The 14,192-nt window shown below is 42.3% G+C and overlaps 1 protein-coding gene across 7 annotated transcripts in view; it reads left to right on the forward strand.

Moving 5' to 3' along the window:
• Positions 1-9,368, forward strand: part of UIMC1 (ubiquitin interaction motif containing 1) — a 99,015-nt gene extending 89,647 nt beyond the window's left edge. For 6 of the 7 annotated variants that reach the window (XM_031935459.1, XM_031935460.1, XM_031935465.1 and 3 more), the window contains 5 exons: positions 2,904-2,982; positions 5,407-5,578; positions 7,238-7,301; positions 8,366-8,402; positions 8,900-9,358. In XM_031935459.1, coding sequence (XP_031791319.1) covers positions 2,904-2,982; positions 5,407-5,578; positions 7,238-7,301; positions 8,366-8,402; positions 8,900-9,110 — 563 coding nt within the window. In that variant the 3' untranslated portion in view covers positions 9,111-9,358. Of the gene's footprint in view, positions 1-2,903; positions 2,983-5,406; positions 5,579-7,237; positions 7,302-8,365; positions 8,403-8,899 lie in introns of all 7 variants that reach the window. The other variant, XM_031935462.1, reaches the window with a different exon arrangement.
• The last annotated feature ends 4,824 nt before the right edge of the window (positions 9,369-14,192 follow it).

A 14,192-nucleotide genomic window follows, 5' to 3' on the forward strand; every position in this document is an offset into this window, starting at 1 on the left:
TCTCCTTAAGAGCAAGGACAGTGCCTCATAATTTCCTGTATCTCCCCAAATTACTTGCACATTGAAGATTGTCAATAAATGTTTGCTTAATTATTTAAAGGAAAGTTTAACAGGGAGAAGACAGACTTCTCTGGTAACATGTCACAGTTTTGTCCTTGGCCATATCCTTTACAACCATTTTTCCCTGGTGACTTGGATGAAGATGTAAAAAGTGTGGTTGTCATATATGCAGATGACACATAGCTGAGAAAGAGAGCTAATAACATCAGATGACAGAGTCAAGACTGCAGATGATCTGAATAAATAGAAACGTTCAGCTGAAAAGAACGGGGACAAATACAAAATCCTGTGTTTAAGGGGAGACAAAAAATACCCAGCAACTTAGTTACCAAAGTACAGAATTAAGAGACTTGTCTTGGTAACATTGTATTGTATTGTATTGTTTTGTATTGTATTGTATTGTATTGTATTGTATTGTATTGTATTGTATATTTTTTGAGACAGTCTAGCTCTTCACCTAGGCTGGAGTGCAGTGGCGCTGTTTCAGCTCACTGCAGCCTCAACCCTCCTGGCTCAGTTGATCCTCCCACCTCAGCCTCCTGAGTAGCTGGGACTACAGGCAAGCACCACCATGCTGGCTAACTTTTATATTTTTTTGTAGAGACGGGGGTTTCACCCTGTTGCCCAGGCTGTTCTCAAGCTCCTAGTCTCAAGTGATCGCCTGCCTCAGCCTCCTAAAGTGTTAAGATTACGGGCATGAGCCACTGCACCCAGTGATGTTAACATTTTATTTGAAGATCATTTGGGAGGGTAGGGGATGGATCTTAATTTCCTTTAAGTTCAATTTAAGCCAGTAGTATACCAGGATTGTCAATAAAGCAAACACATCCTTGACTGAATCAGTAGAATATGAGTCCACATGGGGTAGCTCATGGTTCTTCTGTTCTTTTTACTAGTTGGATTGTTTGTTGAATATTGGATTCTGTTTGGGGTGCTACACATATTAAGGAAAACTGACAAATTGGATTGTATATCTAAAAGAGGTTAATTAGGAAGGTAAAACATAAGTATAGGAATCAGATCTAGATTCTATCCTGGGTTTTACTATTTAGTAGTTGTGATAGTGTGGTGAAGTCAATTCCTCTTAGTTTATTTCCATACCATTAAAACCGGGGAAAAGTAATAATACCAATCTGGAGGGTCGTCGTAAGGATTAGAGCTAACCTAGGCATTCAGAGTTTCGGCAATCCAAATCTTAATAGAATAGCCATAGTAACTAGGCATAGTTCTTCCTTTGATGATGGTTGCATTTTAATAGGGGCAGAAAACCAAGTAAATCCAAGATTTTGTTAAGTGTTCAAAGAGCTGACTTGTGGAAAGGCGGGTAAATGTATTCATATAGTCCCCAGTAAATGCAGATTGAGCCAGATTGCAACAGAATGGATTTCCCTAGGAGGAAGTGAATTTCCCTCAGTTAAAAGATACAGCCAAGTTGGCCAGGCACGGTGGCTAACGTCTGTAATCCCAGCACTTTGGGAGGCTGAGGCAGGTGGATCACCTGAGGTCAGGAGTTCGAGACCATCCTGGCTAACATTGTGAAACCCCGTCACTAATAAAAATACAAAAAATTAGCTGGGCATGGTGGTGGGTGCCTGTAATCCCAGCTACTCAGGAGGCTGAGGCAGAAGAATCACTTGAACTCCGGAGGCGGAGATTGCAGTGAGCTGAGATCACACCATTGCACTCCAGCCTGAGCAAGAAGAGTGAGATTCCGTCTCAAAAAAAAAAAAAAAAAAAAAAGAAAAGAAAAGAAAAAGAAAATACAGTCAAGACCATATGATTACTTGTCAGGGATATTTATAGAAGGCATTTTTGTATGAGTAGGAGGTTGATCTAGAAGGTTAGGCAAACGGCCAACCATGGGCCTAATCTAGCCAGATACTTGTTATTATAGATAAAGTTTTATTGAAACATACCCATTTGTTCATGTATAGCCTGTGACTGCTTTCCTGCTAACAGTGCAGAGTTGAGTAGTTGTGACAGAGACCATATGGCCTACCAAGCCTAAAATATTTACTGTCTGTCTCCACAGATAAAGTTTGCTGACCCCTGGACTAGATAAATGCTTCACAACCTAAGTTACTCGTAACCCTGCTAAATTATCTGTTGTGGGGATTCAGGTGTTAGGAGGAAAGACGGTAGAGTTTGACGTGAAATTGTTATAGTTTTTCTTGTTATGCAAGGAATGAATTGGAAAACACTTGATTAAATAACCTCCAAGATCCTTTAAGAGACTGATTTTATAAACAGATGTCTTTTGGTGTGAGAGACAATATATTTGTCTATCAATTGGGCTAAAGCCATTTATACCCACTAGAATTGGGAGGTGGTACTAGTATAGTGAAGAAAGACTGGTTGTATTAACTGTTCTGAGCCACGGTTTTCTCACTGCAGAACTTTTCAGAGTTTTGTAAAGATTAGAGCTTATGTAGGCACTCAGATGTGGCTGTCATTACTATATTTCATAGAGTACCTCACTTAAGTGTGTGTCATACCAGATAGAATTTTGCTTGGGAAAGTGTAAATCCCTCCCTTGAGTGCTGCAAGCTGGGATAGTACACAAAAACCTTTCTTGGTGTGGAGTAGATCTTTAGATCTCATGGCTTAGCATATAGTGGAATATCTTGTGGAGGACAGAATATTGTCAAAACTTTTGTTTTGGTGCAAATGTTACAATTGCTATTCTCAATGCTAGAAAGATTGAGACTTCGCAAACAATGTATTTCTCCTAGTGGGATAAGGTTTTAAACTTTGCTTCTTCGTATACATTTTGTCTTTTATATTCAGTTTACTGGTAGCTAATTATATATATTTTTTACTTTTTTTTTTTTTTTAATTAAAAGTATTGACTCGGAGACAAAAAGAGGCCAAGACCAAGAGTGACAGTGGGACAGCTGCCCAGACTTCTCTAGACATTGACAAGTAAGTAGGTGTGCTGCATTCACGGAGCTCCTGTATAGCATGCCATCATTTGGACTGAAGAAAAAGATCAGTTGTTATCTTACCCATCTGACCCTGTATTTCTTTGGCCTGCCAATGGCTTCATTGCTTGGATGCCTGAATCGCTCTCTTTTTTTAATTGTTTTTGAGATGGAGTTTCACTCTTCTTGCCCAGGCTGGAGTGCAATGGCATGATCTCGGCTCACCACAACCTCCGCCTCCTGGGTTCAAGTGATTCTCCTGCCTCAGCCTTCCAAGTAGCTGGGATTACAGGCATGCGCCACCACGACTGACTAATTTTGTGTTTTTAGTAGACGCGGGGTTTCTCCATGTTGGTCAGGCTATCTCGAACTCCCGACCTCAGGTGATCTGCCCACCTCGGCCTCCCAAAGTGCTGGGATTACAAGTGTGAGTCCCCGCGCCCAACCCTGAATTTCTTTTTCTTATTCCTAGTCTCTGTCAGTGTAGGTGGCCTTTGTATCCATTTTTAATACACTAAAAACAATCCTGCCACCCACTCCACTTCCACATTGCTCTTAGGTTTCTGTTTTCTTTAATTTGCATATTGGTATTTGGTGCTCTTTGGGAAGCATTGAACATTTCACATAATAGTACAGAAGTTGAATTGCAAAAGGTTGGGCAATATAGAAAACTTTTTGGTTGTGTGTTGCAGCTTGACTGAGAAAGCTCATTCTGAGGAAGGGGTCAGGTGTAGGTGCTGCCATCTGAAAGTAAAGTCATTACCAACAGTAGATTAAAGCAGTTACTAAGCAGAAACTTTATCTTTGAAACACAGATCTTAGACCCTGAATTTCAGGGCTATCTTCCCCAATTTAGTGGAGCAGAACTGATCCTTTGGAATCTTACTGTAATGTAGACATTCGTCTAGAAATTCCTCACATTGTATTGCAGTAATTTTTTTTTTTTTTAAAAGGAACATTTCTGTATTCCTGGTTAGTCTGAGTTTTTTGAGACAAATACTTGCCTTAATTCATGTTTATATCCCCAGCTTCTAATAAAATATTATTGTTATTCTGAGATAGCAATAACAATAATAGCTGTTTGTTTAGTGCTAGTATTATGTGCCAGTCATTGTGCTAGGTGCTTTGTTTGTAACTCTCACTGTGGTTGATTTAAGGTAGTTATTCTTTTGTTTTTTAAATAAGGAAACTACAGAGAAATTATATGTAACTGGTTAAGATCACTGCAGCTAAAAGTGACAAAGTCTGTCTGACTCTAACACTCCTGCCTCTTATGTAGTACTTCTGTCTCTCATGTAGTAGGGAATTAATAAATGTTTTTTGCATTAATTGATAAACCTTGAAAGGTATATTAGTCTAGCTTTTCTCACAAGGCAGCATTTTGCTTGCATTCTTCTGGATAATTAAGTATTTGAGAGACTTATTTCTCCTATTTTAAAGATCTTCAGAAAAAGTCTTCCTTACAGCTAATCCAAGTCTCCTTTGTTGTAGTTATTGAATAATAACCATCTGGCCATCATTATGGCCAGAAAGAGATGTCCAAGATAGCATGCTTTGGAAAATTTTTTTTAGCTTCTTAAAACCAAGGTGATCTTATGAGTCAGGCAGATCTAGTTTCTGACAGTTATTACCTATAAGACCGTAGTTAGATTAGTTCCTTCCTAATGGAGCTGAATAATTAATTGAGAATTGTGATTAAAGAGCCTTGCACTGTTTCTCACCACAGAGAAAATACTTAGTAAATATTCATTTTTTTCTTTTACCCCCAGTGATTCCATTTTTACTGATGCCCAGTAAACTTTACCTCAAGGACCTACTTTTCCTCTCTTTTCCCAAACTCTACTCTTCTAAAAAGATAAAGATAGCTATGCATATAAAATTATGCAAAAGTCTCTGGCAGAACCACATGGTTTTTAGTAACTTCTTAGTTGATGTTGCAGATTGTAGAATTAAGGAAGTCAGCATGTAGACAGACTTGATTTACTAATCAGACAAGTTCATCCACCCTGGTAAAAATGTCAACTTAATTTAATGCTTTTGGTGCTCCCTTTTCTGTGGAAATTTTAACTTCTCTTTGAAAAAAACTATTACACTTAATTTTGAAAGAGTTTGACAGAATATTTTATGTCTGAAGAGCAATCAGCATTGTTTGAGATAGTTTGAAGAGCTGATTTCATTACCATCCCACTGCTGCAACAGCAGGGTACGGAGAAACAGCCAGGGAAAACTGCTAATCACTCAGTCCTTTTGATTGGCGTTGGGTTAGTTTTATTGGTGATCCTGCTGAGCGAATCTGCATTGGTTGATATGTCTCCTCCACAGAATAACTTTGGGATGTAAAAACACAATTTGAGACATATCTAGGGGCCCAGAGGCAAAAGCGCATCTTAAAACTCTGTTTTCTTCCTTTTTTGTTATTGGCTAGGAATGAGAAGTGTTATCTCTGTAAATCCCTGGTCCCATTTAGAGAGTATCAGTGTCATGTGGACTCCTGTCTCCAGCTTGCAAAGGCTGACCAAGGAGATGGGCCTGAAGGGAGTGGAAGAGCATGTTCAAGTGTGGAGAGGAAGCAGCAGCAGAGGCTGTGGAACCCAAAGGTATGTGTAGAGTGTTTTGGGAAAGGCTACCTAACCCTCCTGGTTGTCAGTTGTAAGAGACCACAGTTCTGTTCTGGCTTTTTCTTCTCCCTCCCCTCTTCCCTCTATTTATCTTGAAACAAGATTTGTGCTTTTTAAAATTATTTTTCCTTTTAATTTAAAAAGTAATACATGTCCATTGTAGAAAATATGGAAAGTTCAAAAAAATATAAATAATCAGGGGAAGTCATCACCCATAACTTAGCTACTCAAAGATGATAACTTTTGGCCGGGCGCGGTGGCTCAAGCCTGTAGTCCCAGCACTTTGGGAGGCCGAGACGGGCGGATCACGAGGTCAGGAGATCGAGACCATCCTGGCTAACACGGTGAAACCCCGTCTCTACTAAAAAATACAAAAAACTAGCCGGGCGAGGTGGCGGGCGCCTGTAGTCCCAGCTACTCTGAAGGCTGAGGCAGGAGAATGGCGTAAACCCGGGAGGCGGAGCTTGCAGTGAGCTGAGATCCGGCCACTGCACTCCAGTCCAGGCCACAGAGCGAGACTCCACCTCAAAAAAAAAAAAAAAAAAAAAAAAAAAAGATGATAACTTTTAATGTATTGGCCTATTTTCTTCTGGTCTTTTTTTCTGTGCATTGTTAATGTAATTGACACTGTTCTCCCTCTCCCCCCTTCTCTCTCTCAATATATATACAATAAGCACACACACAACATACTATATATCTAGTACTATATGTATACTGTATTCTATATAGTACTTGATATGTAGTTTTCTCACTTGCATTTATGAAAACTTAAGGTGTAGTGTAAACATCATTTTGGATTTTATTTTTAAAAATTGCTATTAATGTTTATATCACACAGATGGTCATTTAACCATTCACCTATTATTGAACATTTTGGTTCTTTTGTATTATAAGATTGTATTTAAAACATTAATCAGTCTTTGTACTGTTGATTATTTCCTTAGAATACATTTTCTGACATGGAACTATTAGGTCAGTGGATATACGAATTTTAAAGTCTCTCAAAACCTGCCAGATTGCTTTCCAGAAAGGATATCCAATTTATAATCCCACTGCCAAGAATATATGTGAGATCAACTCTGTTGAACTCCTTAGGAAGCTGCCGGGTCTGGGCCCTGGTCACTGGGAAGGGTGGATGTACTTTCTGGACCTTGTAATTAGAGATCAGGAAGAGCAAGTCTTGGCTTAGAGATGAAAAATAAAGCAGCAGCTCCATATTCTAGGGTTACTGACAAAGGAGTCACTGTACACACTAAAATGGGGAAGCCATTGTCTGTCATGCCAGAAGAAAGAGACCTCTCTCTGTGAATGGGGTGATTTTGAGGTGGAGATTTGGAGTTACGGTTTATAGGTAGGCACTTACTTATATAGCCAGTTTATTCTGGCATCACTGCCTGTAGACGCTACCTTAGAATTTATTTTCTATTTTAAATCCATGATAATCTTGGCATAACGATGTATTCTCTTCATTATAGTTTGCTTTTTCACTTGTGTACCCTCATTTATTAGAATGCAGAAGACTTCCCTAGAGCTGTGGCCCCCACACCTTTTCTATGAATACGTGTGATCTGGGCCATGGAAGTTGTATTTTAGACTCTGCCGTGAAGTAACCCTTTCATCTATTTTTCTCTGTTACAGGAAAAAGGCCACAGTGAAGGCCGACTCCTTAGTTTCTTGGAACAGTCTGAGCATAAGACTTCAGGTGAGGACCCCAGGACCAGTTTTCCGGGCTTCTGCCTAAGGCCTTTCAATGAAGATAGCCATTGCCAGCCCCCTGGCTATTTGCTGGGACTCTCTGGGTACACACGTGATCCAATCAGCCAGCCTTTGAGACTCCATCTAGGTCATCTCTCCTTAAGGAAGATGGGGCAATATACTGTCTTATTCATCCTATGTTTCATTTCAGGCTTTATAAAGCCTTGAATCAGGACTACCTGTTGAACTCAGAAAAAACACTATCAAAACACAGGGGAATGTGATAAGCCCCAAGTATACCTAAAGGAACAGGCACAGAAAACTAGATATGCAGATGTTATTGCTTCCTCCTATTGTTTTGTGCATCATTCATATGTTACCTTTGGCTTAGTGTCCCAACCTGCAATCCTCAGGGTTTGTGCGTAGTATTTAGGGAGCAGTAGAGTGGATTGGTTAAGACCATTGCAGGGAGTTAGTAATACCAGACCTCATAGATTGCAAGAATTATATCTGGTAAAGCTCCAAACATATTCCCTGGCATAAGTAGGCTCTTGATAAATGTTAGCTGCTATTATTACTGTTGTTATTAGTCGCTATTGTTAAAATTCACCAGATGTGTATGGAAGAGGAGCTTTTGCTTAAGCCTGGTGAGATGTGCTTACCATCTAGTTCTAATAGTTCATTCCCACCAAGCAAATCTGTTGTGCCTTCTGATGACTATAAAAAGGCAGCCTCTCCCAGCCTCATACCCTGCTGTCTCTAGATCACCAGTTTGTGAATCTCTGCAGGTGGCAGATTTCCCTTGGCAACTTCCTTGTTCCTCAAGTCTAGAATTGAAGTCGATTTATTCAGAGGCTGTTCATTCAAAAGCGTTTCTCTGAGTGCCGCAGCAGCTGAGTCTGTTGGACACTAATACTCACATTCCGTGGGTTTAGGGGATTGGGGATCTGTGCTACCTGTATAGGCCTGATGAGAAGCAGTGCCTAGAGCACAGGAAGCAAAAGATCAGTGAGAAGTGGTATGATTACCAACACTACTACCAACATTATTATTTTTTCTCTCATATCACAGATGCAGACATCAAGTCTTCAGAAACAGGAGCCTTCAGGTGAATTGGATTGTGCACTGAATTGTGGCTGTCAGCATTTCTGAAAAGTGCAGGCCTTGTCCTGTGTTCTGTGTGAAGGGTGATACTCACACTGTGGCAGTGGAAATCACTGTGGAACTATTATGACCTCTCTCTCAGTATGACTCTGTGCTCCCCGTTTATCTGAACTAAAGATTGGATAGCTCAGTTCATTCATTGTGTTAAAACAAGCAGAGTAAAAGTTATGTCTTATTCTCTACCTCTCTATCCCTATCCAACCCTGGTTTTCTGACCTGGATTCTCAAGCAGCTTGGGAATTTGGATCTGAATTCTCATTCTCTCAGTGCCAACTTTAAGTATATGATTTACCCAGTGACCTCATCTGTGAAAACAGAGTGATGATACGTGGTAGGATTATTACAAAGATTATTTCTACTAATAATCCCCTGATACAGGGCATAGCATATCCTTGAGCTTATTAGGTGTATATTGAATCTGAATTTTTTCCTTCTCTCTAGGGTACCCTCACCAGGTATGGAAGAGGCAGGCTGCAGCAGAGAGATGCAGAGTTCCTGCACACATCGTGACTTAAATGAATCTCCCATCAAGTCTTTTATTTCCATTTCAGAAGCCACAGATTGCTTAGTGGACTTTAAAAAGCAAGTTACTGTCCAGCCAGGTAGTCGGACACGGACCAAAGCTGGCAGAGGAAGGAGGAGAAAATTCTGAATTTCTAGGGTCCAAAAGTTGACAAAGCCATTAGTAGGAGGGGTGGGCCGTGTTCATTAAGCCATAGTGGTCCCTAGTTCATTGTTGAGCAAGTTTTAGCCCTGCAGTTTTCACCACCAGCACCCACTCCGCATTCTGGTTTTTATGTTTTTTATGACCTATGCAGACAACTGTGTATAGTATTCTGTTTTATAACAGTTTGTTTGAATTCACTTACAGTTAAAAATTTAAATATATTTATGTTTGTATGAAATCTTATTTCAGTAGATGGAAATTTTAATTTTTTTTCCTTCATGTTGCAGGGTTTGGGGTGGGGATATTTTCATTGTAGAGATAGTTTATTAGACTCATAAATCACATGCTGAATGAATTCCATTACTGATCCTTGACATACTATGTATATATTCACTTAATGTATACTGCACAATTCTGAACACTGTGTGGTTATTCCCTTGACTGTTTCTGACATAATTCTGGGAGGTGCCAGGGGCATTGATTCCCACTATCTGTTCTGCCATCCCTGCCATTCAGTGACCTGTCCCTTCATCTTGTACTCATACAGTGGTTCAGCCTGAGCATAGAACCTTTGAGGGATGTGTCCTGCCATTCTTCCCAGGAATGTGTGAGTGAACACTCTGTTATTAGATGCCTATGCAATTATTTTTTCTAAATAGATTAACCATTGGGGATGCCAGGCATATTCGTCTGTTCAAAACAAGATTGGTTCTCTTGATGCCAAAGGTTAGCAGCAACAGGACATGGCTTCTATTTTGGTAACATTACTAACATAGTGCACGTTCCTCACCATGTTGCCTAGGAGCTTCCAGTGCAGAACAGAGATGTGGTCTGTTCTCAGTGCGTGCCACACACAGACTCCAAACATGAGAGGATGTCAATTGGCAGAAGCAGCTACCTGAAGGAGATGACCAAACAAGGATGTGAAGAATGCTAGCTTTGGCCAAAACTGATTTGAAGATGTAATGAAAAACTAGGGGAGGTGGCTGTTGACCAGGAAAGGATCTTGGGACAGGATAAACAGGCACATTCAAGACTCTCCTAACTTCTGATTTTGTCCAAAGTTTTAACATGAAAGTGAGGTATGTGTTAGACTGGGGAGTTCACACATAGCTGGGATGGAAGACACAGCACAAATATTAAGCCCTTGTTCCTGCCTAGGTCCCTTTGCACACAAGCTTTTGGGTTAGAAGACGGCAAGATGTCAATCTCACTGTCTTTTCCTTCCATAGATAATGTCTTGCCGTTGGATGGCACTGACCTAGTGGCTAGCATCACATAAGAAATAGCTATTATTTTTTGAGCAACTGCTACGGTCCAGGCAACATATGTGGCCTTCATTTAATCCTCATAGCAACCCTGTGGGGTAGGTGTTATCATCTCAGTTTTCAGAGGAGGAAACAAAGGCTTAGGGGAACAAAGAAGCCACTTTTTGTCCATAGCAGTGAAACCACAGTGCCCCTGCTCTTCATTCCTGAAGAAAATGCCATGTTTGGACTCCAGTATTGATTATTTTCCCGTTTTTCTTGTAGTGAAAAGTAGTTGATCGGTTATGTCCCATAAGCTTAACTCTCGCTTGTTTTCTTTCTCATTAAATGGCAATTTATTGGAGGTAGCACTCTATAAACAGGGGATAGTGTGTGTATCTGTTTGCCTGAAGATAAGAAAAGGAAAAGGGTACTTCTGGAAAGTGAATTATTTAGCTTAAAATTGAGCAGTCTCCCTAAAACATGAGTCAGCAGCAGGAGGGTATGGATCAGCCAGACCAGGAACCATAGGCTTAATTATTAGCTAAATGGGGAGTCAAGGGAAGAACAGCTACCCGCTTCCCCCATCATCTCCCTACAACCGTCTTGTTTGCCCCCAGTCTTATTCTCCCCATGCTGTGATCCTGTGAGAGGAGCATTAGTGAAAGAGTGAAGAGACAAAGTAGAAAATGTGTGAGATCAGCCTACATCTGCACCCTGCTTCTGATAAAAGTTAACCTCTCTGAGACCTGGCTTCCTTGTCCATAAAATGGGAAAAAATACTCATAGGGTTCTAAGGATTACCATAATGTGGATAAAAGCTTTGTTCTAGCACAATGTCATCACATAGAAGAATGAGTTAGTGGCAGCAGTTATTAATGTGATGCTAGTCTATGTGTCACAAATGATGTTGCACTAAGGGGTGGAGGGATGGGGGCGGGGGTACAGATGCAAGAGGAGAGAGTTTTCAGAGGAGCGCGTACTCAGGAGGGACCACTCGGGCTCTGTCAGCCATCAGGCTTCCACAGAAAACTTGGGTCCTGGGCATCTAGACCTCTCCTAGGCCCGCTGGATTTCTTTTACTTCTGAAAGATGAGAAACAGCTGTTCTGCCGATGCTGCCAACTCATGGAGAGCTGGGAAGCTCCATGAACTTCACAAGCTATTGCCATAAATTGGAAGAGGGAGAGGGGGACTTCTCTGTTAGGCACTGTAGTTGTGCTTTTCATTTAGTCCTTAAGGCAGCCCCAGCAGAGGTTGTGCCTCGCCCATTTCCCCCAGGCATTCACCATTCTGCTGTATACCCAGAATCCTGTTGTAAGTACCCGAAACTCTGCCTGAGGACTTCTCTTGGTTTGTATTGACATAAGCTGGGAGTGCCAGGGAATTAGTGCCCCTGGGGCAGCTCTCAGCCAGTGGAAGGGGGAGGATAAATACCTCAGCTTCCTCACTCAGTGAGGGACAACTCTAAGGCACGTTCTACCTATTTCTCAGGGTTCCCTGTGCGAGTGAACCTCTAAGCTCCCAGTAGCAACTATGTACACTTCATTGGCTTTCTCTTCCTACCTGGCTTCCAGCTCCTCTTCCATGTTCTCCGGATCAGGACTGGGACTAGGGTGATGAGCCTTTATTCTTGGGTTCATCTAAGTGCAAGGTTGGCACCTGTATGAACCCGAGAGGGTCTCTTTACATTCTGTGCTCTAGGCATATCACTTGCATTGCCCTAATTCTGGCCCTGTCCTGGATCACTTCCCGAATAAAGTTATTTGCATTCAAATTAGGTCTGCTTCTGGGTTTACCTAACCTAAAGCAAATCCTATGAAGACATTAGTCTCCATGTGTTATACAAGGAAAACTGAGGCTCAGAGGAATGAAGACATTTGCCTAAGGTCGTTCAGTTGGTAATGGGATGGGATTTTGAACCCAGGTCTGCCCAGCCCCGGAGCTGAAGCTCTCTGTACTATACCACACTACTTCCTACTTCCCATTTCAGTCACAAAACTAATGACTCAAGGGAAATTTCAGGTTTGGATGAGCTCATTTTTGCCTGCGAATCAGGGAAGCTTTGGCCTTAAGTTGTTAGCAGATGGAAATTTGGGGAGGGGAAGGCAGGTAGTAAGTGGATGAGAGGGTTGTAGTTGTCAGTGGAAAGACAGACTAGTGGAAAGACTGCTGAAACCATATGCACCCAGGAAGACAGTAAGAGGCTACTTATTTCCTGTCAGTTTCAAAAGCCCTGGACTTTTTTTTTTTTTGAGACAAAGTCTTGCTCTGTCACCCAGGCTGGAGTGCAGTGGCGTGATCTCGGCTCACTGCAACCCATGCCTCCCAGGTTCAAGCAATTCTCCTGCCTCAGCCTCCCGAGTAGCTGGGATTACAGGTGCATACCACCACGCCCGGCTAATTTTTGGATTTTTAATAGAGACGGGTTTCACCATGTTGGCCAGACTGGTCACGAAGTCCTGACCTCAAGTGAGGTCACCTCGGCTTCCCAAAGTGAGCCACTTTGCCTGGCCAGCCCTGGACTGTTGAGGTTGTCGGAGGGCTCTTCAATTTAACAAAAATTTACTGATACTTGTTCCTTACCAGACACAGAACTGAGGTCTAAGGCTGCATGGGTGAATAAGAAACATTCTCTGGGAGCCCATAGTACAATGGAGAAGATGAACACATAAACAGATGCCTTTAATAAACAGATACAAATGCAGTGATACAAGAACATCCAAGATAATACGGAACCAATAAGCAGACCACACTCAGCTGGGGTCAAGGCCAGGAGGAGCTTTTCAGGGAAGGGCTCCTCGTTGTTGATTATAATTTGAGGGATGAGGAAAAATGAGGTGAAAAGGTGGAAGAGGCCAAAGGGAGGGACATTCCAGACAAGTCAGTGCAAACAAAGACACAACAGAAGTAGCTCCATGTGTGTAGGAGAGCTACAAGGCACATTCATGATATAAAGGGTGTGGAGCAAATTGGGGGAGCTTATTGAGGATCTCTATGCCTGGCCTGGGGGCACTGTGGGTGGTGAAAAGCCTGTGAGCAAGCTCAGAGGGAAGGCCTGAGCTCCCAGCCCATTGGCAGTGCTCTGCCTGTGCCCACCTCTCCCCCAGCGAACTGTTGTTCCTCATTCCTTAGCTCCATCTGCACAGTTGGAGATTGGCACTAAGGGGCTATGAGGGAACCTTGTGAGGACTTGTCCTTTCCTTTGTTGGTCAGTGGCCACCTGGTGTCTGAAGAGAACCGCTGGCAGCTGCAGTGCCTCTGCTATAGCCAGGCTGTCCCAGCTGCTCATAGACCTCAAGCTCAGCCATCCTTCTCTTTCCACTGGCCTTGACCCAGACTTTCCCTGGCATTCTGACTAGGGAACCAGGACCCCTGCTCCTGAGGTCTGGACACAGACCTTCCAGAAACACAGATGAAGAGCCCTGGCAATGCTTGTCAGGGGCGTATCCTCACCCTGGCTCAAGAAATTGCAGGCTGTCAGCATGAATCACAGCTGGGCCTTTCATATTCAGTTCCACATTCTCCTCTCCCCACTGAACAAAGTGGAGAGGGACTGGGATCCCAGGCTAGGCAGGATGCTATGTTGTTTGTGACAGCCACTCTACCCTCCGCCACCCCATCCCCCACTTCCCTGCCTTTCACAGCCTATATGCCTGGTTGGTACCCAGTAAACTTCACAGCAGGACTGATGTTTGGCATGTTTCCAGGCCTCTTCATGCCACTACTGTTAGAGGAGCCACTATCCCTGGTCTCCATCCTGATGTCATGTGGAGGTCTTCTACTATCTGTGGATAATGATAGAGTTACTGCTGACAAGG

Source organism: Piliocolobus tephrosceles, chromosome 4 (assembly GCF_002776525.5).
Source record: "Piliocolobus tephrosceles isolate RC106 chromosome 4, ASM277652v3, whole genome shotgun sequence".
NCBI lineage: Eukaryota > Metazoa > Chordata > Mammalia > Primates > Cercopithecidae > Piliocolobus > Piliocolobus tephrosceles.